Genomic DNA, 24,356 nt, shown 5'->3' with positions numbered 1-24,356 from the left:
TGTCAGCACCTTCACTGCCCGTTCTAACAGGTATACCCGGCTCCAATAATTCACTCCACCCTCTGGTCCTTTATTACCAAATGCAGCACTATTGTTCATCCAAGCCCGGACATCATGTACAGTGTCGTCCTTAATCGACCCAGATTCCGAGGAGAGGAGGGGTTGAGTGTTGCCAGAGCGGATGTCCTCTAGCCCTACCAACATGGATCCAATTATACTACCCGAGTGGGGCCCCGGAGAGGGAGTCCTACCTACATCCAACATTTCACATACTCCTGCCATGATTGAGTCCACCTGAGCCATAGCGGTATTGGCTTCCTCGGGTTGGGTATCCGGAGGGTGAACCTCTAATGGTGTCTGGGTGTCGTGTGAAACCTTCAGGGAGCTCGATAGGTGTCCTTCCTATAATGTTCATTCTCGATCAAAGGCCACCGGTGAGGACGCTATTGCCGGAGAGGGTGTGTGGATGCTGTCGCCTAGTCCTGTCGCTTCTGGGTTACATTCTTCTTCTAAATCTATGGGAGTGTCCCATGCCAGCACTTCCGAGGTAGGCAGGACGTCTTCGGTTACCAGCGGAGATGGGGAATATGTTGTAGTCTCAATGGTCGACAGGAGACTCACAGGTGGGGGAATGGCCAGGCACCCATGATATACATCAAGGGGCAGGCTGGGCAGGGTGGGAACAATCTGTTTTTTCCAGCCTTCATCGACATTGATGGCCCTCAAAAAATGTGGTCCCAGAACTGGAGCCTCAGATCATTTAGTGGAGGACGCCAACTGCACACGGCGTCGTGTTCCAGCAGCTGGATTGTTGTAGTCCTCATCCTCCAAGTCATCTAATCTGAACTTTGGGGTCTCATAGAGAGCCCTTTCTCCGGATAACATCCCAACCAAAAAGAAAGGAGTTAACGAGCCAGCCTTACGTATAGGGACCTGGCGGAGGAAACTGGGCATCTTGCTTTGGATGGCCCTTGCGAAGGGAGGGGTAGTAGACCATGAACTTGCCTCCACCATAGTCGCACTCTTGGTTGGTAGTACAGAGGATTTAGGTACAACGGCTTGGAAGTCTTTGGTGGGGGAGGGTGCCCGGGCTGGAGAGTACTCCAAGCCATGATCAGAGTTGAACCGAACGAAGAGTCCTGTAGTAGTGTCCTTGTTCAAGCTACAAGTGGCTAGATAGCCTCTCCCCATCAGAAAACCTCGCACCAAAACCTCTACTTCTTTCATCATGGCAACGGTCACGTCAGCGACCATTTACTATACCAAATTATCAAACTGTGGGTTTACTGCATTCTGATATCTGTGACAGTGGTGAAACTGTAGGAAATTAAAGTTTCCTCTGGGTGCGACATATGACTGTGTAGTTGTGGAGATAAAACCACTGTCGGCCTCAGTAGTAGGCGCAAGAGACAGGGCCGCTCAGGCTGTCTCAAGCGAGGAGGAGGGATTGGAGTCAAACTGAACAGGGGAAGACATCCTCGAAGGGGGAGGAGAATCCATGGAAGAAGAGGCTGTCGAAGACGCCATCCTCACCCAAACTATACTCAGTGATTACCGGGACCAGGCCACAGATATCTCACACTGAAGTATCTTCTAAGCAAGAACAACTACTTCTAACCGACCGCCCAAAACGAAAAACACAAACAAGTAACAGTAGATGAGGTATTTATCGCGAGCAAAATAAGGTAAATTATTAGTTATGCTCACTTCTGACACGGAGTACCAGAAGTAGGAAAAGTACTTAGAACAAAGCGTGAAGAACCTATCCTCCTCAGCCGCATCAGGCTCCTTATATAGCGTTCTTCCCGCCCATAGTCATGTGACCCAAAATAGTCACATGTGCAAAACCAAATCATAGTAAACTAGTCATGTGAGCAAAGTGGTCACATACTCAAAGCCCATGACCTCATAGCGAGGTTATGTGCAAAAACTCATAAACCAATCATAACACAATAAACAAGTCCTATGACTCAATTGAGTCATATGCGTGAAACCCATGATCTCATAATGAGGTCATGTGTGAAACATAAATCATATACCCAAGGTATACCCGCAAGGCACACTCGCAAGGCATACTCATCAGGCGTACCTCCCATGACTCATATTTAAGCTATGTGCGAAAGCATCACAAATCCCACACATAACAAATCATCTGACTCGAATGAGTCATATGTGTGAAACAATAACATACCTGTGACTCATAACCATGTGTCACCTGAAAACCTTTTCCTCGCCAAGTCACATTTGTGACAGAGATCTTACTGATGAGAAGATGTCTCTTATCCATTCCCTGTTTAGGTTTTACTCGATGTACTCTGGGAGTTCTTTAAGTTCTGCCTCTCCTAGTAGGTATAGCTTCTTGTAAAGAATCTCTTTAGTTTTTCCCATTTTTTTGTTTTCTTCCAGCTGGATTTTATAATCGATTCCTGGTCTCTGGGGTGGTAACCCCATGGCTTCTTCTTCCTGGAATAGGTTTGTGAAATGATGGTATTCTCCTGGAATTACTACTTTCTCTCCCTTTTTGCATTGGTATTTCTTATTATGGATCACTAGCTCTATGTTGATGTTGATATTTGCTAGGACTACTCTTTCATCTTCATATGTCTATTTGAAAATCCCTGTGGATTCTCCTTTTCAATAATACCTTGCAAAGGCCTTTACAGTGATCTCTATAATCTCGTGTTTTGTTATATTGGGCTAGGTTTAGTCTGTACTTCCAAAATACTTAACTCCTCTTGTGGTATCTTCTAGTTAATACACTTCGTACTGTTCTTCGTCATTAATCTTTTCAATAATTAATTGTACAATTAGATCGCCTTTCTGTCCTTCATAATCTTAGTTTGCCTGGTTGGCTAGGACCACCTTGATTTCACCTGTATAGTCAGCGTTGATTACACCAGAATTGTTTATAAGTTAATGCTTGACTGGTAGGCCGCTACAGGGTGCTATCTATCCCTAGGTGCTATCTGGTAATCTAAGGTCTATTCCTGTCACTATCATCACCTGCTTAATGTATTAGGAATACCGAGATGTAATACCTAGGAGTCACCCTAAGTAGGGTAACCTTACCACGAATCAGAATCACTGGTCTCCAACACCCTACTCTGGCTTCCTTACAGGACCTGCACTTCATTATACATATCAATCTCCGTTGCATCCTGTCACTATAATACCCTAAAGCTAAAGGTATCAGAATAACAATGTATACATCGCCGCTGTCCATCTGACAAGATCTCATTCGAGGTATATATGAGGAGGGACCTTCAGCTAGGTCTGGGAAGTGGAACGGAGTAAATCTGTCAACTACATAGAGTGTTACTAGGCTTTAAAGATGTAATATCATTGGAAGGCGCCAAAAGTAACAGGACATTTTCACACAAAGAGATGGTATTGAATAGTAAAGAATCTCAACGAGAGACTAATACATTCACATCCACCATACAATAACCAGAAGAGTCTTTAACTCTGAGGGACACTACAATAGAAGTCAATGGACTTCACGGAGTGTTGCAACTAGGCTTCGAAATATGTTGTAGTTACCGGGATAACTTTCTATACTATAACTGTGATTAAAATCCTGTTACGCAGAGCAACTATGGGTTGCCGACTGAGAGAATATTTGTCAATCTGGTAGAATAGCTTTCTGCAAATTAGTAGAAAGTTCTCCAGAAGTCATCTATCAGTTAAGTAAGGAGTTATGAAGATTTAAAGTCAAGTGACCTAAAAAGATTGCAATTATGACTACCTTCGCAGATGCAACCCGCAGATAAAATTAATTGTTTCATCAATGACAGAGACAATTGGAGCCTGCTCAGTTTGACTGAAAGAACTAGGTCAGAAGTCTAAAGAATCTAATGTTTGGATAACTACTATTGCGAACAGCATGTTTCTGAGTTAGTTATATTGTAATTGCCAAAGAGAGTGTGGTAATTTTCAGAGTCTCCAGGTGTTTGCGCCTTTTAAGAATCCCTGACATTACGAGTTATAATCAGAGAAGTACCTAGTTGTATAATAAACAGACATTGTCTGTGAACACTCAGACACAGAATATAAATATCAAAGTGGCTCTCAGGCTTTAGACATCATCAAGCAATGAAGAAGAGACCTTAACAATATAATATTGTTTTTACAATTCTATCTTACTTTACCGAATTTACTTCACTCTTAGAAGTCATAAACGAAAAGAGTGAAACCAAGCCTTCCTAGACAATCTCCGTCTACAGAAATGAATCTCCATTGGCTTAGACAATTCTGAAATCTATCAGATTTTCTCCGCCTAATATCAATCTAAAAGCTCATGTCAAACCTGAGTAATCACAAATGGTCTAGAGATGTATATAGATCTGTAGTTGATTGTACTTAATCATTATACAGCGTGATAAAGCAACTCCCCAGAAGGAATACTCTTCTAAGTACCATATTTAGACTCCTGAGGAAGGTTTACTAACCTTCTATAGACCTGGTACTTTTTTCCTTCCAGATAATGCACAGATTCATACCTCCTGGGCCTCAATGGACTGGTTTCACCTTCACGATATTTAGGTACAGGTACACACCTCATATAGTCCAAATTTGAACCCAATCCAACATATCTGGAAAGCAATGAAGTCTATTTTACAAAAATGCTACCCCAAGTTATGGATGTTGAAGAAGAATGAAGCTAATAGGATGGTATTTGAGGCAGTGCTGAAGGTGGCATGGTGGGCAGTCTCGTAATCCTTAATTGATCTATTAACCAGGTCTATGCCTCACCATTTGCATGCCATGCATAAGGCACATGGTCACTATACAAAGTATTGAAAGACAATTAATTGTTATCAATTTGAACACACATTCATCTAATTTGGGCCTAATTTTGTGAAGCAATGAGTGTTGTTGTAAGCGTGGTTGGTGTAGGGCGTTTGTTGATACAGGGCGTGGGACAGTACTTTTGAGAGGTGTTGTAGCAACAAACAAAAAAAAAATACTTTATTCTACCTATAACCCAAATGGTTTCGATAAATCCCCCCCAAAAAAATATGATAATTTTTGAGGATGGACTGTGACGAAGGGTGAGGGTTTGAGTGATCTGTTTAGAATTCTTGGTGCAACTTACAAGTACCATACCGGTATATTAGAGATCGGAAACCAGCCGTGGTAAAAGAGAGGTGAAGGCAGTCGGGCGATCACAATGTCTGGGAAGAGTGGCGGTGTTATGGACACCTTAAAACACCACATAACTTATCTGGAGAAAGAAACATCATATCATAGACCTTACCGGTACTCACTTGTCATATAAAAGCCTCTTACTCCACCTACTCGGGTATGTACTAGTACTAGTACTCGTATGTGGGTGACGGGATAGCTAGGGATTCTAGAGGCTTGACCGTTCTACTATCATAGGAAATAAAGGGACTGACGTGGAATGAAAATTTTCTCAAACAAGCAAGAAGCTTTGATTCCTCTAATCCCCGGCTGTCCGGCCACCCACGTCCACACCAGAGTACCGCAAAAACTTAGGAAGGTAGCTTGGCAGCCTTCTTGGCAGAGTGATGTTTTATGAAGATACCTCAACAGCCAAGTATGATACCGTATGATACATACAATATAAAGCCGACCCTCCCACATCCCTCTCCTTTTTTTTAATGACTTACTGGGGAGTGCATACAAAAGGTCTGGTGGGGAGCTCAAAAAGTGACTCTAGGAGTCTCTTTACAGCCTCAAACTACCGCTTCGAGACACTTTGTTTGGGGCATTAATCTCTGATCAGTCGAGTGATAATTTGAGATGACGATCAAAATCTATTTTGGATTCATGAGATTATTACGGCAGCTTATATGACAGCACTGTATGATATTACATTGAATGACAAAAGGCCCATGAATGAAACTCTACTGTGGCGGCATAATCATAACGGCCATTCGTATGGCCTGGCACCATGTACCGACCTCGCGCACCCATAACACATGTCACCCCCTTCCTTTTTTCCTCCACTTCTGTTCCCGTTCACCTCTCCACTAGAACTCTCCCCAAGCTTCGTCTTGGCGTCAAGTACCAACTCCCCGCCACCACCATCTCTGGGAAGCCCACAAATATTACACCTGCCAATCCTAACCACACCCCCCTCTGTAACCAACTTCCCCGCCGTCCGCACAACATTCGCAACAATGGACGGATACTGCCCCTCAATCCCCTCAAAATACTGTGTCATGAGCTCATCGATGGTAATCCCCTTCCCAACGGCAGCATGCTTCTTCTTCCCCTCCCCCTCCTCCGCCGCCCCAAAGCATAGCGGGCGTAGCGGGGTGGGCACTTCCAGCGACACATAGACCACCAATTCCTTCTTTAGCAGATCCCTGAGCGGATACAAGAACTTGACGCCGTAGGGGGAATCGCCGTCAGACGTTTGCCAGGGGACGGAGAACCCCCGCCCCTTAGCGGTTTCCGCGAGCATCTTCTCTGCAAGGCGGGTAGTAGTATCTCCCCAGAGGACCGCTTCGCAAGCGTACTTCCGCGCGAGCTCGGTGATGAGTCTCGTCCTAAGGATCTGGAGGAGGTCCATGCGGGAAGTAGGCGATGGCAATGCGCCCAGTAAGCCTTTTAATTTCTCCCTCCAATCTCCTCCTCCCCGTCTCTCCTCCTCCTCTACGCCCATTTCGAAAGCCTTCACGGCGTTGGAGAACCCGTAAATTCCTTCTAACCTTACGATAAAGTACTCTCCCACGTCCGGAAACCACTCCTGCACTGCCCGCATACCCTCCTCCGCTAGCGGGACGGTGGGGTTTATGGCGCTCTCATCAATATGCACGACTATGAGCACAAACCCAGTGCGTGTTGTGCGCGCGAGTTGGTTTTGGAGCTGTGAGTTGAGGAGGTGCAGCAGAGTTGTTGAGGATATCCCGAACGAGAGAGGGAGCAGGAGACGTCGAGGGGAGGTGTCGGTGTCTGGAGGGTTATAACGAACGCGGTAGGCTTCCATGCGTTTTATGCATTTCGAACGGACGTATTTGTCGAAGCAATCGCTGGGTTACTGGTTAGTTTGAGGAGGGGAGGTAGTCAAGGAGGGGGCGGCACCTGCAGAGGTGTTCTGTTCGGAGGTTTATTACGGAGGAGTTTGTGCTACAGCGCTTACAGAAGGTGGGCACGGTGGCCCCGTTCGGGGTTATGTTTTGTTCGGTCATGGTGGAGGTAGAAAGGTGGTTCCGAGCGAGTGATTGAGTGAGAGCCAAGGGAACATGTTTCGTAAAATCTTTAACTATGCCAAGTTGGCGGGTCCCTCCCCACCACACCATACCCACACTGCGTGTGATCGAGTCAAGCTCTGCCAAACCAAAGCAAATCCAACCGAAGCTTTTCTAAGAGCCTCACCCCTGCTCCATCCATTCATCAACCACCACCACTTCATAGATTTACCACTAGTCACTACGGTGCCTACCAAACTACTCGAGTACTTACATACAGCACGTCCTCACCATCAATACCACTACCGCAGTCCTTGCCACCTTCACCTTCCCCATCACCCGATTAAAGCAAGCATAAACAATGGGCAGTATTGGAATCCCAATAAAGCTCCTCAACGAGGCCCAGGTATCCTTTCTCCATCTCCATCCACCCCAAATCCAAACGTCAACTAACCCAATCAAGGGCCACGTCTGCACTCTAGAACTAACCTCTGGCCAAATATTCCGCGGCAGACTTTTCGAAGGCACTTCCCCCCCTCCTCCTATCCACCCCCCCCCCCACGATCCCCCCGACTAACGCATGTGAAATAAACACAGCCGAAGACAACATGAACGTCCAACTCCGTGACATTACCGTTACAGCCCGCGATGGGCGCGTATCCCACCTCGACCAGGTGTACATCCGCGGCTCACACGTTAGGTTTTTTATCGTGCCGGATATGTTGAGGTATGTTTTCCGTTTTGCCGAGTTAGGGAAGAAGGGGGCTAATGGGGTGTGATAGGAATGCTCCAATGTTCAGGTCTAGAGCTGTACGCGGTAGAGGGGTTGGGCTGGCGAGGGGAAGGGCTACGGTTAACCGTGCGAGGGGTCAACAGAACCGTGGGGGGAGGGGGACGGCTTGATCTTTTGATGGGGGTGGGAAGTTTTGGCGGGGGTAGTAGAAGCAGCGAAGTAGTAGCAGTAGTGGAAAGCGGTGCTGCTTCTCGATTTTCAGTGCGGTGTATAATATCAGTGGTTGATTGGTGGTTTACTGTAGTCTGGGTTTTACCTAAATGCTACAATAGCAAAGAGAGAGAACTAAATGTAGTGACGACATGATATATATACAGTACAAAACAATGAAACTAAAGTAGTAGCTTTTCTATAAACCGCCCTAGGTGCCAATTGACAGTGGAAGGAAAGAAAGGAGAAAGGAGAAAATACACCAATCTACCACCCAAAAAGAATGCATTGAAGTGGATGAGTGGAAAGAAACAGCCAACCCGGGAAGAAAAAGCAGAAGAGGAAGTGCCCGCTTTTAACAAAGCCAGTGAATAGAGAATGAAGAGAATGAAGGAAAGAAAAAAAACAAGGTAATCTAACCAGAGGCCCACTTCCGGCCGTAATCCACCAATCTGCCCAATCTAAGCCAGAATCCCAATTTCCAATATTGTTTGTCCTAATCTAACCAACCGAAAAACTCTCCCCACAACCACACTGCTCCTCTAGAATAACCCTTAGTCCACCCCCACCTCACTCGGAAAGGAAAACAAGGGGAAGAAAGAGCAAAAACTCACTAATATTCGGATTCCGAAACACAAACCTCGCACTGATTCTATCCTCCACCCAATCCATCTCGCTGCCAATGATGCTAAAGAGCGCCTTGGAATCGATGAGCACTTTAACCCCGTCCTGCACCACCTCCTCGTCAAACTTGTCGGGGCGGTCGACGTACTCGAGGTGGTATGCGAGGCCCGAGCAGCCGCGGTTCTTGACGCCGATACGAATCAGCTGGGGTGTTGGCTGCGCGAGAAGGGAACGGAGGTGCTGAGTGGCGGAGGGGGTGAGGGTTATCGCGGATTTACGGGGGCGGAGTGTTTTTTTTGTGGGTACAGTGGTGGGGGCGGGGGCAGCGGGGACTGATAGGCCGGGCGGGAAGGGGATGCTAGTGTTTGGAGAGGTGGCGGTTTGGAGGAGACGCTTGGTTGGCGGGAGGGTGCTTTTGGTGGAGGAGGAATATGGGCGAGAGAGGCGGGAGAGAGGGGTCAACAGATGGCGGGATGTCAGTGTTCGGACTGACATTTTTGTTTGTTTTTTTGTTTATTGGTCGGTCGGTGGACGGAGGTGTGGTTCTTGGGAAAATGAAGATAGGGAAGGAAGGAAGGAAGGAAGGAAGGAAGGGAAAGGGGACGAAGAGGCTCTCAAGAACTCGCTGGAGCTGTAGGTCGTGAGTACACTTTCAGGACGAAGGGGAAAAGAGTCGGCTGAGAAGAGTCAGGGTGAGGCACTGCACTGGCACAGTATACTTGTATGATACCGGTGCTGGTACTGTATCACAGTCTAAGTAAATTTGGGGTGCTGGATCATGACCCCAATAAGTGGCGAGCCAATCAAGGTTCAGATGAAATCAGCAGAGCAAACGGACCCGTTGTTTGGTCTACGTCCGCCTAACCTAGTTAGCGGCGGGTTCAGATGAGTTAATGGCGACAAAGAAAAAAAATACTACGGCATTCCGGAGCTGGAGGGGTTTTCCCGGTACCGTGCGGCACAGTACAGTACGGTATGATATACGATACAGGATCTGTGTATTCCACGGAATGGATGATGGAATATCATACTCGAGTAACTTAATTTGTATTCATAATGACATCGTGTGCGATGGCAGGAACACAATTGGGGAGGAGGGAAGTCAGCAACCCTTGAGTGAAGTCCAGGAAGCTGAGCTAAGCCGCCATCAGTTTCCGTACGATACTCTGCGCAGAGTTGTTTAAGGAACCAGTGGCGAGTTGTGCAATTGTGTGAGAATTCTTTATCCCGGCCTCTACAGCTTCAATTCTCACTTTCTCATGGGTGAGCCCCCAACCTGTCTCATTGTACTCGAGTATCAGCATCTCCTATCGCCTTGTCCAAACTCGCAATCAAAATATCGGATCCTTCCTTTCCCCTTCCCCCCGCCTCTCCTCTTCCCTCCCTCCTTGCTTTTACGGTAGTCTAACCGGTATCATACCGGCGCCGTCACATCGTTGGGAAAAACAATAATCCGAGTGCACGGTTCACTTTTGATCCGCTAACCGTGCCAAGGTTGTGGCATAGCCACAACCCAAGCTTGCTCGTTCGCAAACTTGGGCACCTCGCTCCGCTAGGCGCCCTACAGCTCAACGCCAGATTCGGCTCAACGCCAGATTTTACCAAGCTATAGAACTTAAAATACAATATTTTCACCACCCTTGCTTCTTTCCTTCTCCTTTGCTCTTCTGTTTCTAGTAGACCTTTTAAGCTCCTGAAAGATTGGTTTCCAATTTTTTTTTCGGTCACGAATAGCTTTTTTTTTTGCCTGTTCAAGCTGTCTCTCCGCTTGCTCCAACTTCTTCTGCACATCCTCTTCCTGCCTTTTACGTACTATCGCTCGAGCTTGATGGGCATAAAGGACACCTCCTTTCTGAAGTGAGCGTCGTGAGCAGTTCTGGCGAGTGGCTCGTGCTAGTTGGGCGGAGGTTCCAATCTCATCAAGGCGCCGAAGATAGAGCCCAACAGCAAGTTCTTCCTCTGGCGTAAGCTTTCTGTTTGCAGGAAGTCATTCATTTCGTGCTTGACGGCCATTCCATCTCCCTCAAAGGCGGGTCTCGGGAACCTCAAACTCATGGGCAGCAGCTGCAACATTTGGCTTCTCACTTTCCAAAAGCTTCTCACAGGCAAGCTCAATCCTGGCTTCAATCTCGGCATACTGCTCACTCATTTTGAAAGAGTTGCGTGGAGAGGGGGGGGGGGTGTTTGTGGGGGGTGATCGAAAAATCTGGCGTTGAGCTATAGGGCACCTAGCGGAGCGAGGTGCCCAAGTTTGCGAACGAGCAAGCTTGGGTTGTGGCTATGCCACAACCTTGGCACGGTTAGTCCCGGCCAATCCACGCGAGAACCGCTTTGTCAACCAACAAGGGCGAAGATTATCCAATCATATTGTGTCTTGATTTGAGAACGGGGGAGGCTCAAACTGATTACGCGTCGACTTTTGGAAGCTTCCCCTTTCCTCCCGCTCCTCACCTCTGTACAATTTGCTGGGACTGAGGGAAAGGGGTGCGATATGATTTCTCCTCCTATTATATCTTTGCTCGTGTCTGCCGGCGTGGGGATTGCCACGCCGATGGGACGTCCGCTGCCTTTGGTCATCTGGCATGGTCTTGGTGGGGTTTTCCCGTCGTGATTGTTGCTCCTTGCACATAGTATGGGTGAATGCTGACCCTGCTTCTGCTCCTTTGAACGCAGGCGATGCATACGACTCGGAGGGAATTCAAAGCGTTGGAAATCTAGCACAACAAGTAACACCCCCTCCCTTCCCTCTTCGCTACGGTACTAACAACCCAGCATAGGTCCACCCGGGCACCTTCGTTCACTCAATCTACCTAGACCAGGATTCAGACGCGGACCGCTCAGCAACCTTCTTCGGCCAAGTCGACGGGCAGATCGCTAGCGTCTGCTCGCAACTCTCCACAATCCCGGAACTCTCATCAGGTTTCAACGCCATCGGCTTCTCGCAAGGTGGCCAATTCCTCCGTGGCTACATTCAACGCTGCAACGACCCGCCCGTGAAAACACTTATAACCCTCGGCAGCCAGCACAACGGCATCGCAGACTTCTTAGCGGAATGCAAGCCAACAGATTTCGTCTGCCGAACCGCGTCATCCGCACTCCGCTCCAGCAAGTGGACCCCCTGGGTGCAGAACCGCGTAGTACCCGCACAGTACTTCCGGGATCCAGAGGATCTAAGTGCGTACCTTGAGCATTCTGCCTTTCTCGCCGATATCAATAACGAGCGCCCCGGCGAGCGCAACAAAACTTACGCAGAGAATCTGGCGAGCCTGGAGGGGTTCGTCATGCTCATGTTTGAAGACGATACCACCGTTGTTCCCAAGGAGAGTGCCTGGTTCGCCGAGTTCAATAAGACTACCGGGGAAAGAACTCTCGTAGAGGATAGGGAGCTGTATAAGCAGGATTGGATCGGCTTGAAGGAATTGGGGGATCGGAAGAGGTTAGAGTTTCTGACCGCGCCTGGGAGGCATATGGAGTTGAGCGATGAGTTGTTGACGGGGCTTTTCAAGAAGTACCTCGGCGGGAAGGTTAACGTGGAGAAGATGGAGCTGCAGGTGCAGGGTGTGGAGCTTTGAGTTTTCATTCTTGGGTGGGTGGTGGAATTTTTTGGCCTTCTCATTTGTCTCTTGGGAGTGATAATATTATATCATATTTGACTCAAGTTTCGTGGCCCATCCCACCGAACCCACCGACCTTTGCTGCTGGCTTAGCTTGGTTTGGTTTAATTCAAAGGAATGATAATAGTATCGAATTATGTTTATCCCTTGCTTGAGCATGTATTTAGGCAGAGCACCTAGCGCCCCTGCTATGCCCTACAACACGCTACAAGAAACCAATTCAATCGGGCGAAGCCCACGATACCCGATTATCCTCCTTATACAATCATGAAATATCACTCGATAGAAATCAATTTTAGTGTTCTGAACAGAGGGGAGGGGGAGGGATGTCGTATAGTAGATTACAAGCGGGTTAGATAGTAGAGGGTGCCCAGTGCCGGTGTATGGATCTTGGATGTTGATGCGATGGTGGGTTGGGGGAGTATCGGGTGGATGGTTGGATTGTTGGAATTTAAGAGTTTGGTTAATTCGTGGTTGTCAGATGGGTGTGCAAGTCTTCATTCGCAATGTTTGGAGTTTTTTTTTTGTTCCGGCTTTTTTGGGACTTGAATTGAATTATGATAAATTGATGGGTGGACAGGAAGGCAAAAAACGCACATTGCTTTTTTTTCCTTTTTTTCTTTCCACTCCAACTCACATCCCTTAATAATATTCACATTCCCCCCTCCTCCCCCCTCCTAGATATCATACTACTTCTGTTCCTTAGAAACCATAGTTTGCCTCTTCTTCATCTTCCTTTTCCTCCTCTCCTTGACTTCTGCCTTCCTGATCGCCTTTTTAGCGCCCAATTCCTCCCGCTCTCCATCCCTCAGCACGTCACTGCCCTCATACAATTCTTCCGCGAGCCACAACGGTAAAGCCGCACTCTCAGGGCTCTTCAAATGCAGACTCCTCAGACCCCTCCATCCCCCGGGCACGCCCACCTTCCCAACCCCTTTGCCGCCCTCAACAACCCTCTCCACAACCGCGCTAACATTCTCCCCGATCATCTCAGGGGTGAAAGTGCTCAGCCCGACCCTAAGACTCGAACTGGCTGCTGCGTTCAAATGCAGGTAGGTAGCCTTCAGACAGCTATCTACCTCGCTCTTCAAGCGCTCCTGCGGTGAGATGGATAGTGGGATTGGCACTTTTATGCTGCGGCTGTAGAAGGTCTTCCCTAGGATGGCCGGGAGCATGCAGATCACGCGGTCGTCTGCGAGGAATAGATCGTATGAGGCCGCTAGTAGGCGGAGGGACTCGAAGGATTTGAATTTCGCGCGGAGCTTGGAGACACCGATTACCTTTTTTATGACGGCGGAGAGGGAGGGCATGGTGTCGATTAGGTCTTTGTAGGTGCGTTGCGGGTCTTTGACTATTAGGCAGATAGTGGTTGTTTGCGGGTCGCGGAGGGGGTGTGGGAGGATGCTGATCGCTTTTTTTCAGTACAAATATGTAGGGGAGAGGAAGGGAGGGGGGTTACATCCGGGCGGGCTTGAGCCGCTTAGTATCTGTTACTAGCTTCTTCATGGCCAAATTCAACCATATTGTCTCCGGCGTGGGATTCTCTGGGTCCTCAAGGAGGTTGGCTTTCTTGGATTTTGCGGATTCTGCCTTTTTCCCCTTGAGGTATTTTAGGAGGGCTTTGCAAGCCTTTAGGACCTGTCATAATTATTATTATTGTTGTTTCTTCCCCGCCAGTATTATTCAATTGCTGCCTTCACCAGGATGGATAGACAAACCTGTGCATTATCTAATTGATATGGTGAATTTGAAGTTGGTGCAACAGACCCCTTCCCAGCGGGCGATTTAGTGACAACCTTTTTATCTGGCATTGTTGTGAACTTTTGCGTTGGTCGGGGTGAGCTCGATATTATGGTGGTGGTGTGAAGAGGGAAAAAAAAGTTAAGATGGTTTATCTGAAGAGGAAGAGCGAAAAAGAAAAAATAATGTCTTGGCGGGCATGCGGGCTCACCTCTGATACAGTGAGGGTCCTCTCTCTCTCCGCCATGGCTTGACAAATTGGCTTAACCTAAGAGGACCATCCCACCCCACATTCATTCCTCTCCTCCTCATTTCACAACTTACTACACTGCATTATAACATAACAACAAGCACCAATCGACGACAAAACAAATAACCAGACAACAATGTCAGCTTTAGAAATCACCAACTCCCGCCGAATCCTTCTGGTGGGACAGCGATCTTCTGGAAAACTGGCCTTTTTAAAAAGTTATCACTCCCCCGCCAATTAATTGCCTCTATATCCCAGACACTGACATAAAAACCCAGCTCTAACCGGCTCTCTCCCACCCACAACCACAACCTCCACCTCCCCAGCAGGCCTGAGCCACGCCCTCCCCCTAACGACACCGTACTACAAGACCATCGTGCCAATCTGGATCGACGAGATCCCGAGCACCTCCCCAAACACCTGGTCGAGCACCTACCTTTCTGCAGAGGCGCGCGAGGTGCTGCATGCCCTCGGTGCATTCATACTAACCTTCCGCAAGCCCTCGTCGGAAGTGGACCTCGCGCGCATCCGCGAGGTCCTGCGCGCTGTGCAGGGGATCGTGAAGGGGTGCGGGTACGCTTGGGACGGCGTGTGTCTTGCGGTCGGCATGCCACAGAGTCTGCAGCCGAGGCTGGAGGTGGAGGTGGAGGTTTGGGAGGAGATGTGCAGGGAGTGCGGGTTCGAGTTTGTGGACTTTGAGGTTAAGGTTAGGAATGAGTTCGGGGAGTGCGCTGGCATGGAGAGGGTTAGGGAGGCATTGGAGGCTAATGATTGGGCTGCGGATGATGAGATCGGGGATGGTGATGGGGGAGATGGTGATGATGATGCTGGGTCGTTTGGACCCTTTACTAGTGGGGGCGACGACGATGGGGTGGGGATCGACCCACTCAAGTTTATTGGGGATGAGATGGAGAGGGAGATGTTCGGGCTGCATAGGGCAATATTTGGGGATGAGGAGAGTACAGGGGAGAGCAGCGTTCATGGGGTTACGGATGATGAGGATGAAGAGGCGCAGGTGGAAAAATTAGAGAGCATGATGATGAAGATGAGTGCTCTCAAAGGTACGTTTTTTTGTTCCCCATTCGGATATCCCCAACCGAATCTAAACGATTCCACCAAATAAACCATCACCGCCGAACTTAGGAAATACTGACAGTACAAACCAGACATGGGCGAAGATGTCTCAAAAGAAGAACGCCGTAGAGTAGCCGCGAGAGCTCTATCAGATATCATGAAATCCCCATAACCAACTTCCCCCCCCCGTAATAACCCCCCCCAGCCCCTAAAAATTACTCACCCACCACATACGTAATAATCAAAAAAACTATCGCTCCTCAATCTCCATCCGGTCCCTCAACTCCCCAATCTTCTCCGCCAGAACCCCCTGATTAAACCTGACGGCAACCTTAATAGCAAGCTCTAGCGTCCTCTTCCGCCTAAACAACCCACAAATCTCCAGCGCCTTGGGCCCGTAATCCTCGCTCTGGCACTCCAGTCCCAGGAGTTGCAGCAGCGCCTTGTCGATCGCGTTCACGCATTTCGTCATCTCCATCGCACCCTGCTCGTCCGTGGTTGTGTACACCCCAAGTTCCTCTCGCAGGTCCAGTAGGATGGATTCGCGGACATAGGTTTCTTCTAGGACGTCTGTATTTGGGGCAGGGGTGGCGCCACCTTCGGTGGTGGTAGTGGAGTCGGCAATGGAGTTTGTTGAGAGGGGAATTTTGAAGTCGAATTCGCTGAGGAGAGGGCGTGGGAAGTAGGGGTGTTTTTCACCGCCCTAGGTGGGGAGGCAGATAGTTTTAATGTTAATTTTTTCCATTTCCTTCCATTACTTTCTCCTTGTGTTGAATATGATGGATTGCGTTCTTACCTTGAGAATGATGCAATGGAATTTATTCTGTGCGACGGCTACTGGCCAATATGTTTCCTCTTTTCTACCACCCACTAGACGGTCTAGCGCCTTTGTGTCCAATAGAGGTATCCATTTAGCTTCCCCCCGCCGCCTCCAGCGAGCCAGCACCAGTAATACACCCTCAGAATCATATATCACCGGATCCTATTCATATCACAGTCAGTCACTCGTAATCCAAAATGCTCAAGAGTGGAAAAACTCTAAATACCCCATCGCTAGAAAAAAAAACATTCTTCGCTTCCCCGTCCGGCGGTAGGGCCACGACATCCGAACACTGCAAGGTCTCATCCCTCTTGACGTTCTCGATCGAGTACGTCAACTGTGTCTTCCCATCCGCCCCGACGGCCCCATTCCCCATGACAAAGATGTAATCCCTCCAACTAGCACATGCAACGAACGGCGTGTGTTTCTGCCTGTAGACCCTGAATGGCACGCCAAAGAGCGTGAAGACCCTGACGTATCCCCGGGAGGTGCACACGACAATGTACGATTGGCTCAGCGCAATAGACACGATCTCCTCGCCCCTGGGCAGGGATGTGCGCCAGTCGACGCGGGTAGCCCACGTCTCGTGCGGACGGTAGAAGATGGCGGCGGGATTCTCGTCCTTGGGTTGACAGGAGAAGAGTGTGCCGCTCTCGTTTAAACAAGCCTTGTCGTACAAGTATGGATCCGCGAGGTGGAAGTCGCGGTAGGAGTCCCGGTCGTAGAACTCGACGGTGACGGTGTGGTGCGTATCTTGGTCTACAGTCCAGACGAAGCCGATAAGGTTTAGGCAGAGGTACCTACGTTTTCCTTTCCAGGGCGTACTCCCCGGTTGGAAGGGCTCGTGGATCTCCGGGGACCACATCGCCATGCCGTATGCTGGCCGTTTGGGGCCGTGCACAATTGGATCTAGGTGTTCGTTACCGCGTTTTCGGTTCTTTTTGGGTTCTAAGTAGCCGGCCCCATCGTCGTCGATTATAAAGTCGTCAAGGTCGTCGTCTATTCCACCCCCGAGTATATCATCTAAAGAGTCTACTGAGCTAGCCCGCTTACGAGGTGGCGGTGGCATGCTCCTGTTCTCTAAAACTGTTGATGGACCACTATCATTTAGCAATGGTGCCAGACGGGTGGTAAGTTTCAATCGGAAAGCACGATCATCTGGAACAGCGTTGGGTAGTGTATATAGTTCCCCTCTGCTGGTTGTGAAGGAGATCGAGTTATGCTTTGGGTGCCAGGCAAGCGAGACAATGTGTCGGTAATCGTATTTTGCGATTATAGTCTGTTCTTCCGTTTCCCAGATAACAAGCTTCCCATCAGTCCCAGCGCTGGCAAGGAATGCGCCATTGGGAGACCAGGCAAAGTCCGTTATATCCCCGGCATGACCACTAGCAAAAGCCTTGTGGGTCTCCCATTTTGCCCGGTCGACAACAATAATATCTATTCCGTATTAGCCTTCACGACCCAGATAATCCCACGCCTCAATTGACAACCAACCTCTGGTAGGAGTCTGAGCCGCGAAAGCCCTCCCATCCGGATGCCACGAAACCTTCGAGCAGATCTCCGACTCCGCATCCACAGCCTTGATAATCCCGTCCACCTTCTTCACCAGCTCCGGTTCCTCGGTGCTCAGCGAGTAGATATATATCACTCCGTCAACACACGAAACGGCGAGATAATTCCCGGTCGGATGGAACGCTACATGTTTGACAGACTGTGATTGAGACCGCAGGTTCATAATCTTGTGGTTGTCCTCGACGTTAACCACCTTAACAATCGTCTCGTCACTCGCGACGGCGACCCAGTCACCATCCGGACTAAGCGCAATATCTCTCGACGAGAGCGTGCATCGCACGAGGAGTTGTTTGAGTGTATCTGTAGCCATAGAGAATAGAGAGATAGTTCCGCTTTCTGAACAAGTAATGAAACTTTCATTCTATCAATCAATCAGTCAATCAGTGAGTTAGCTATGGGAAAATGGGGGGGGGGTAAAGGTAATTGTATGTATCGTACTGAAGCCGCAACAGCCACATTCCTCCCCAGCGCATCGTCAATAGTGACGGGTTCATCCTCCGACCCTACGGTGAACTTCCGGATGACTTCATTGGACCCGACAGTGATTAGGTATTTACCATCCCAGGAGTATGCCAGCGACGTTCGTCCGGCGGTGTCTACGGAAGCTTGTTAGTCTGGAGTTTAGAAAATGGCTGTAAGATGCGTACGGGCGTAGCGAGGGACAATTCGCTGCTGCGTTGTTGCCATATTGATGTGCACTGGCCAATTGAAGAGGAAATGAGATACTGTGCTCGTGAGTCGTAACTTTTTGAATAGGCCTTTTATCTGAGGAGGTTTTTCGCACAGGGGAGATTTTTTTGGTTTCGTAGAGGCCTGGGTAACGCGGCACGCGTAAATTGTTAACGCCAAACTCCAAACTTTGATGACTAAGGTTTGTAACGAGTGATGATGCGTAAAGAAATAAATTTAATTCTGTCACACAGCATGAGGTTGGCAGGTCCCTAATAAACTCCTCGAGTACTCTGCAAGAGGACTGTCCATGTGATAAGATACTGGTACTAGTATACCTGTTGGAATTTGATACCCCCTTGAGCCATAACTACGAGTACAGTATCTCCTGGACTGTTGAAGCCGTGGAAAGTTTTGTGCCGCCCTTGTCAGTCTCCAAGACAAAGGTTATTAAGCAACTTTTTGTTAATTACGATAAATTCGCAGATATGCGAACTTCAGACCATAGCTAATATCGAGGTTTTGCACCTCCGAACGCACTCCTGTTGCGACGGTAACAACATGGGTTAGGGTTACCGGAGTGCAGAATCGAAGTGCTGAGGCTTGCACGCACTCTGCATGTACGAAGGGTGTAGGGGAAAGTCTGGCGAACGTGGCGGTGCATGTGGCGGTGCATTCATAGGATCGAGCTCTTAGATACAATACAAACTAGTAATGGGTAGGACCACCATTTGCATCAATAACAGCTTGCAACCATTCCGGCAAGCTCCTAATAAGACTCTCCAAAAAATCAACTGCTACAGAATCCCAAATAATCTGTAGAGCTACCTTTAGTGGCTCTGATTCCTCAATCCTTCCCCATTGTTCTCTCAACTCACATTCTATCCATCTCCAAACCTTTTCTATCAGATTAAGATCAGGGGATTGGGGAGGCCAATCCATGATCTTATCAACTCCATTTCTTTCCCGGCACTGAATAGCAAATTTCTGATGGCTGGGAGCCCAATTCTCAACTATCTGTGTCCACTGGTAATCTTCGCAAGTCTGATGCCAGAAGGGAATGGGATGTGGATCGAGGATTCATTAGGTATATGTAGAAGAATCGATAGAAACCTTATTTGGAATGAATATCAAATGTGATTTTAATTTACCACAAATTGCCCCCTATACCATAATACTATTTCTTCCAGAGCTCTTCCAATCATCAATACAGTCGGGGTAGTATTCCTCCTTCACATTTCATATCACCATAGGATGGTAATTAAAGCCAATCATCGAGAAGTAGGACTCATCAGAGAATATGATCTTAGACTAGTCATCAAATGTTCAGTGATGATGAACTTGAGCCCACTAAACCTGTCGTATTTAATTTTACAGTCGTACTTTAAACTTCCGTTAAGGTTGACGTTTATGGTAACCCATACTGGCCATAACTCGACAAATAAGGTCTGCAGAACAGGCATAACCCATTTCCTCCCGTATCATATTCCATGTCATATGGCGGGTCAAGTGATCACTAGTCACAAAAGTATGTAACCAATCCTTTTCAATCTCATCAAACACTGGGAGTTGACCTGATCGTCTCGCATTTTCAGGGATTCTATGCATCTTAGTTTTTCTATAGATCTTTTGGTAGGTTCGATAGTCAATATCTACCTTTTACATAATAACTGGTAAGCTACATTATTGTACAATTATCTCACTAGCTAATAGTTTAGAGGTTAAAGACTTACTGCTTGGGCAATATCCTTCTACCACATATGTGATTTTGTACGGTTGCGCAATATAACAATACGAACCCGCTCATCTCAGGTTGTTTCCCTGCCTCTTATTTCTGAATGATTGTAACGATCCCTCTTTAGATAGTTGGTGCTTGGCGACGGGGAACGATACTTCTCTTCTTGTCTTCTTGTTCCTTTGTCTTACGATAGCTCTAAGCCTCTGCCTACGTTACCGATAGTACAAGACCCTTGTCTTCTACCGGGACCACCTATCGTAAGCTTTCTCTAACTCTTCTTCATATAGCGCCTTCCTTGGTGTAACGATAACGTTGCAATAAAGATAAATATCGTAAAGGTGTTTTATATTCGTTAAAGTAATAAGTAGGAAAAGTACTTAGAATTCAATCTAATTTTATTTATACTAGTACCGCCGACACCGGCATACGACTAGTCTCCTCCTCGCCCTATAAAACAAAACTATCTAACTAAAATATACTACCATGGACCATTCCGCCTTGCAACCACTCCCCCCAAACATAAATTCAAAAAATCACTACCTAAATGGGCTCACGGGCGCTCGCAGCAACTAGTGCTGCCCCGGATTAATGCATCTTCCCACCTCGCTTCCCAGCCACCGTCTCATACCCTCACCCCTATCCGCCCCCAACACAATTTGTCCCACGTATTCTACAAAGGAAACATACAGTCTATCCCAACACCCCTCTGTCCTCTTATAATGTAATCTCAGGTCCACGTACCACTCGGCCAGAATCACCCCACAAAATGAACAACGCTCCTCTTTCAACAATCCCTTTGCCTTGGCCCACCGCAAAACCACCGATGTCCGAGTCGCGAGGTCCAGCTCTTCCCATTGCTGGTGCCGAGAATGCCAAAACCAATCGTGACAAGTTCGTAGACAGCACGGCTTTTTCTGGAAACGTTCGGCGAAGGTGACTCATTTCTGGGTGGCCGTCTCCGAAATCGCAGTCCCACAGCAGGGACAATCGCAGTGTCGTTGGTCGGGCAAGAAAAACCACTTCTTTGTCATGGTTACCAATCCCGGTAGAACGCATCCACTACCATCGTGTCTTTTCTCGCACCGGGTGCAGTTCCTGGAATCCTCCACCGTTGCCAACCGACCATTTCTTTCCACCATCAGCGTAACGTCAAAGGGGTTACCTGCCACTACCAACTCCCTATCCACCATCTCAACATGCCGGGGAATCCCTAGGCCTAACCACCTATGACTCACCCACCAGGACTTCCACCGCAACATCGCCGAGTCCTTGTACAAGTCCTCATCAGCAGGTCATCCCATAGCATAGCGGGGGCACTTAGTCCAGTGGTGTCTGTCATCCTTCCCTTCACAGCTGTCATGCCCGACCAAACCGGTCCCGCTGCGAATTCTTAGTAAAACATAGGAGTCCATACGGGTGAGGCCTCGAAGATGTCAGGGTGTCCTGGGTTCGCGAGTACAATACCCGTGTCCCTCCCTGTCGTGCCATGAACCCCACTCTGCTTTTCGCAATTCCCGGGCCAATGCCACATGCCCGATCCCAAAGCTTACCCCTTCCCAACTCAGAGGCCGCAACGGACGACCTACGCAGGCTTTAGCTTTTTGGTCCACCGTCTTATTTCCGCCGATGCCCATGTGTCCCGGAACCCAGCTGATGTTGACATTGCTAAACTCATTAAGCAATAGTACCATAACTTCCCACATTTCAGCCGAATCGCCCTCCGAAAACATTCCGTCTATCAGGGTGAGGGCGGGAACGCAGTCCAAAAACACATGGACTGGGCGTCTCTTCGCCATCCCTCGGGCATATCGGAGTGCACAGACAACCGCAAACAGCTCACATTCAACAATACTCCAAGATGGGGGAACCCAGCACCCGTCGACACGAGTCAGGGCCCCTTTCTCGAATACCGCCCAGGCCACACCAGCCCCTTCCGAGGTCTTGGACCCGTCCGTGTATATGACCACATCCGAGGACTTGCAGAGATTTGCATACAGCGAACAGTGACATGCAGCCATTACCACCTTGCCTTTCCCAATCGTAACTGTGGGGTGGCATGTGAGTTCTTTGTCTGAGGTCTGCCGATGTGCCACCATCCCTTCCTGCTTCCAATTGTGCAGTATCTCACCGAACCACGGGTATTGATCACAGTACCGGTAGTTAATAAATCGGCTATAACACCTCCTCTGCAAATACCTTCCTTGAATGGTAACAGGCGGTGTTCCAAACTCAGCCAGCAGTATATTGTTTGCCAGCCTCATAGGGGTCCGGAAGACCGATGGAAGGCAGTCGTTGACATGGACCTAAATCTGTTTCACATACGACCCATGGTCGGTTACAAATTCAAGCCCGTAATACACGGTCGGAAGGTAGGCTGCCTGCACCAAACGGTAAGTCTCCCACGCTCCAAGCCCTCCAACACTCCCAAACCTCCTCCCCAACGCCAAAATCCTTCTCCTAACACCCAACTCCCTTTCCAGCCAATATTTTACATGAGAAGAAAAGTTAAAAAATACATTAAACCTATACCCAAGAACCCGCAAATCCTCAGAGGGTAAAACCATTTCTCCCAACAACTCCATTCCTCCCCACGCCTTGTCCCCTAACCCAATCCACTGGGTCTTGAGGGCACTAAACCCCATCCCCCTAGCCCTTGCTATGCGATCGCAGTCTGCAAAGATCTCTCCCGCATGGTACCGGGCAGCGTTGCAAGAGTCTGCAGCCACCATGATGACCCCGTCATCAACCTATGAGATCACCAATTGTCGGACCCCGGGGGAGTAACGCATTCGCGGCGTGAATATATCGGCTACGTAGGCCCTGAAGAGAAACGGAGAGAGGGGCGAGCCCTGAGGCACCCCTTTACTGACATAGTAGGTCTTAGAGACGCATCCATTAAAGCGGAAGCGAATTGACCGACAGGAAGTTCATCTTCACACCCACTGACATAGGTTCGACGGACACCCTCGGGCGACCAGGAAGTCTGACAGGAGGTCAACATCAATGTTATCGAATCCTCCTTCAACGTCCTTGGACAAAATCAGCCTTTTATAGCCCTCATTATGTCGTAGGAACTCAAAGACCACTGCTATGGCGTCATGAACTCCCCTCTTCTGGCGGGAACCAAACTGTGTCTCCCCCAGATCAAGACACTCGGCCAGTCTCAGTAGGACCACGCGTTCTGCCACCTTTGCAGGTGTCGGGAGGAGGTGTATCATTCTCCATGACTTGACGACATCGTATCCGGGTTTGTCAATTTTCGGTATGAGCACTACCTCTGCCCGATGCCAATCCTGAATGTCGTGACTTAACCCATAGTCAACCAAGCGTCTCAGGGTTGTTGTATCCCTTCGCTTCCAAAATCGTATGAAAGGATACCCAATATCGTCCTCGCCTGGACCCGTGTTCGTAGGGGACCTGGCAAGGGCAATCTCCATTTCCTGAGCACTGTCCATATCAATCATGGAGTCTTTCCAAGGGGCAGGATCGCCAGGGGATAGTTGCTGTGCAACCAGGTCGCTAATATCGGAATGTGTCGTGGCGTAGGACCCATCTGGCCGGGCCATGGAGGGAAGCGTTCGCTTGGCTTCCAATTTTCGTGCTAACCGAAAAATGTCCGGGTCCTGACTCTCAGCTATCTTGGTCCTGATGTGTTCAAACCTGGCCCTCAATAGGCAAGCCCGGTAAACACTCCTGACCAGCTTGTAGTCCTCCGTCCGCTCTGCCTTGCGTTTGGAGTATCGTCGTAGCCGAGCCACATCTAACCTCATCGTTTCCAGCTCCAGTGTCCACTACTCGCACCGACCTCTGCCAATGGAGGCCTGCGGGAGTGCGTCCACCACACGCTTCACACCTTCCCATAACTTCTCATCTCCCACCTCTTTAAGGGCATCCAGCTGTTTCCCAACTTTCTCCCAAACTGCTTTCTTTCAAGCCGGCCTCCGATACATAATGTTGTTAGGATGGTCCACCTTCAGCTTAAGGGCTTGAGCACTATGCTCACAACCAGCAGCGTCCATCTATTGATGTCGGACATACGGTACCCGGTGTAGGCAAAGGTCGATTCTGGAAATATCTCGAAAGGTTGGCACTGTTGGAGGAACCATATTCATATCCCGAGCCGGGGCCGTGAACCACTGTTTCAGCCACTGT

General features: G+C 48.7%; 9 protein-coding genes; 4 read left to right on the top strand and 5 right to left on the bottom strand.

The window, feature by feature from the left end:
• Window positions 1–5,817: 5,817 nt before the first annotated feature.
• On the bottom strand, window positions 5,818–7,160 carry GSTUM_00009444001 (uncharacterized protein; the record flags this gene model as incomplete). XM_002840710.2 has 2 exons in its annotated part: window positions 5,818–7,001; window positions 7,054–7,160. 2 exons carry the CDS (start codon window positions 7,158–7,160, stop codon window positions 5,888–5,890), a joined length of 1,221 nt encoding a protein of 406 aa, XP_002840756.1. The 3' UTR covers window positions 5,818–5,887.
• A 54-nt stretch (window positions 7,161–7,214) lies between these two features.
• On the top strand, window positions 7,215–7,751 carry GSTUM_00009443001 (uncharacterized protein; the record flags this gene model as incomplete). Its single annotated transcript, XM_002840709.1, has 2 exons — window positions 7,215–7,566; window positions 7,624–7,751. The coding sequence occupies 2 exons, from the start codon at window positions 7,215–7,217 to the stop codon at window positions 7,749–7,751; spliced, it is 480 nt and encodes a 159-aa protein (XP_002840755.1).
• A 17-nt stretch (window positions 7,752–7,768) lies between these two features.
• Window positions 7,769–8,309, top strand: GSTUM_00009442001 (uncharacterized protein; the record flags this gene model as incomplete). XM_002840708.2 has 2 exons in its annotated part: window positions 7,769–7,887; window positions 7,943–8,309. 2 exons carry the CDS (start codon window positions 7,769–7,771, stop codon window positions 8,061–8,063), a joined length of 240 nt encoding a protein of 79 aa, XP_002840754.1. The 3' UTR covers window positions 8,064–8,309.
• Window positions 8,310–8,404: 95 nt separating this feature from the next.
• On the bottom strand, window positions 8,405–9,372 carry GSTUM_00009441001 (uncharacterized protein). XM_002840707.2 has 2 exons: window positions 8,718–9,372; window positions 8,405–8,645 (listed from the first exon to the last, which is right to left on the bottom strand). The coding sequence occupies exons 1-2, from the start codon at window positions 9,220–9,222 to the stop codon at window positions 8,605–8,607; spliced, it is 546 nt and encodes a 181-aa protein (XP_002840753.1). The 5' UTR covers window positions 9,223–9,372; the 3' UTR covers window positions 8,405–8,604.
• A 1,815-nt stretch (window positions 9,373–11,187) lies between these two features.
• Window positions 11,188–12,337, top strand: GSTUM_00009440001 (uncharacterized protein). XM_002840706.2 has 3 exons: window positions 11,188–11,318; window positions 11,401–11,453; window positions 11,505–12,337. The coding sequence occupies exons 1-3, from the start codon at window positions 11,219–11,221 to the stop codon at window positions 12,297–12,299; spliced, it is 948 nt and encodes a 315-aa protein (XP_002840752.1). The 5' UTR covers window positions 11,188–11,218; the 3' UTR covers window positions 12,300–12,337.
• Window positions 12,338–13,030: 693 nt separating this feature from the next.
• GSTUM_00009439001 (uncharacterized protein) lies at window positions 13,031–14,451 on the bottom strand (the record flags this gene model as incomplete). XM_002840705.2 has 3 exons in its annotated part: window positions 14,060–14,451; window positions 13,801–13,979; window positions 13,031–13,745 (listed from the first exon to the last, which is right to left on the bottom strand). Exons 1-3 carry the CDS (start codon window positions 14,150–14,152, stop codon window positions 13,031–13,033), a joined length of 987 nt encoding a protein of 328 aa, XP_002840751.1. The 5' UTR covers window positions 14,153–14,451.
• A 32-nt stretch (window positions 14,452–14,483) lies between these two features.
• On the bottom strand, window positions 14,484–15,313 carry GSTUM_00009438001 (uncharacterized protein; the record flags this gene model as incomplete). Its single annotated transcript, XM_002840704.1, has 2 exons — window positions 14,484–14,791; window positions 14,821–15,313. The coding sequence occupies 2 exons, from the start codon at window positions 15,311–15,313 to the stop codon at window positions 14,484–14,486; spliced, it is 801 nt and encodes a 266-aa protein (XP_002840750.1).
• A 51-nt stretch (window positions 15,314–15,364) lies between these two features.
• GSTUM_00009437001 (uncharacterized protein) lies at window positions 15,365–15,577 on the top strand (the record flags this gene model as incomplete). Its single annotated transcript, XM_002840703.1, has 2 exons — window positions 15,365–15,392; window positions 15,498–15,577. The coding sequence occupies 2 exons, from the start codon at window positions 15,365–15,367 to the stop codon at window positions 15,575–15,577; spliced, it is 108 nt and encodes a 35-aa protein (XP_002840749.1).
• A 78-nt stretch (window positions 15,578–15,655) lies between these two features.
• On the bottom strand, window positions 15,656–18,585 carry GSTUM_00009436001 (uncharacterized protein; the record flags this gene model as incomplete). XM_002840702.2 has 6 exons in its annotated part: window positions 18,445–18,585; window positions 18,236–18,393; window positions 17,720–18,158; window positions 16,452–17,662; window positions 16,202–16,387; window positions 15,656–16,108 (listed from the first exon to the last, which is right to left on the bottom strand). Exons 1-6 carry the CDS (start codon window positions 18,482–18,484, stop codon window positions 15,656–15,658), a joined length of 2,487 nt encoding a protein of 828 aa, XP_002840748.1. The 5' UTR covers window positions 18,485–18,585.
• Window positions 18,586–24,356: the final 5,771 nt, after the last annotated feature.

This window comes from Tuber melanosporum (assembly GCF_000151645.1).
Source record: "Tuber melanosporum whole genome shotgun sequence assembly, scaffold_57, strain Mel28".
NCBI lineage: Eukaryota > Fungi > Ascomycota > Pezizomycetes > Pezizales > Tuberaceae > Tuber > Tuber melanosporum.
Note: the sequence above shows the minus strand (reverse complement) of the source record. Positions and strands in the feature narration are given on the sequence as shown.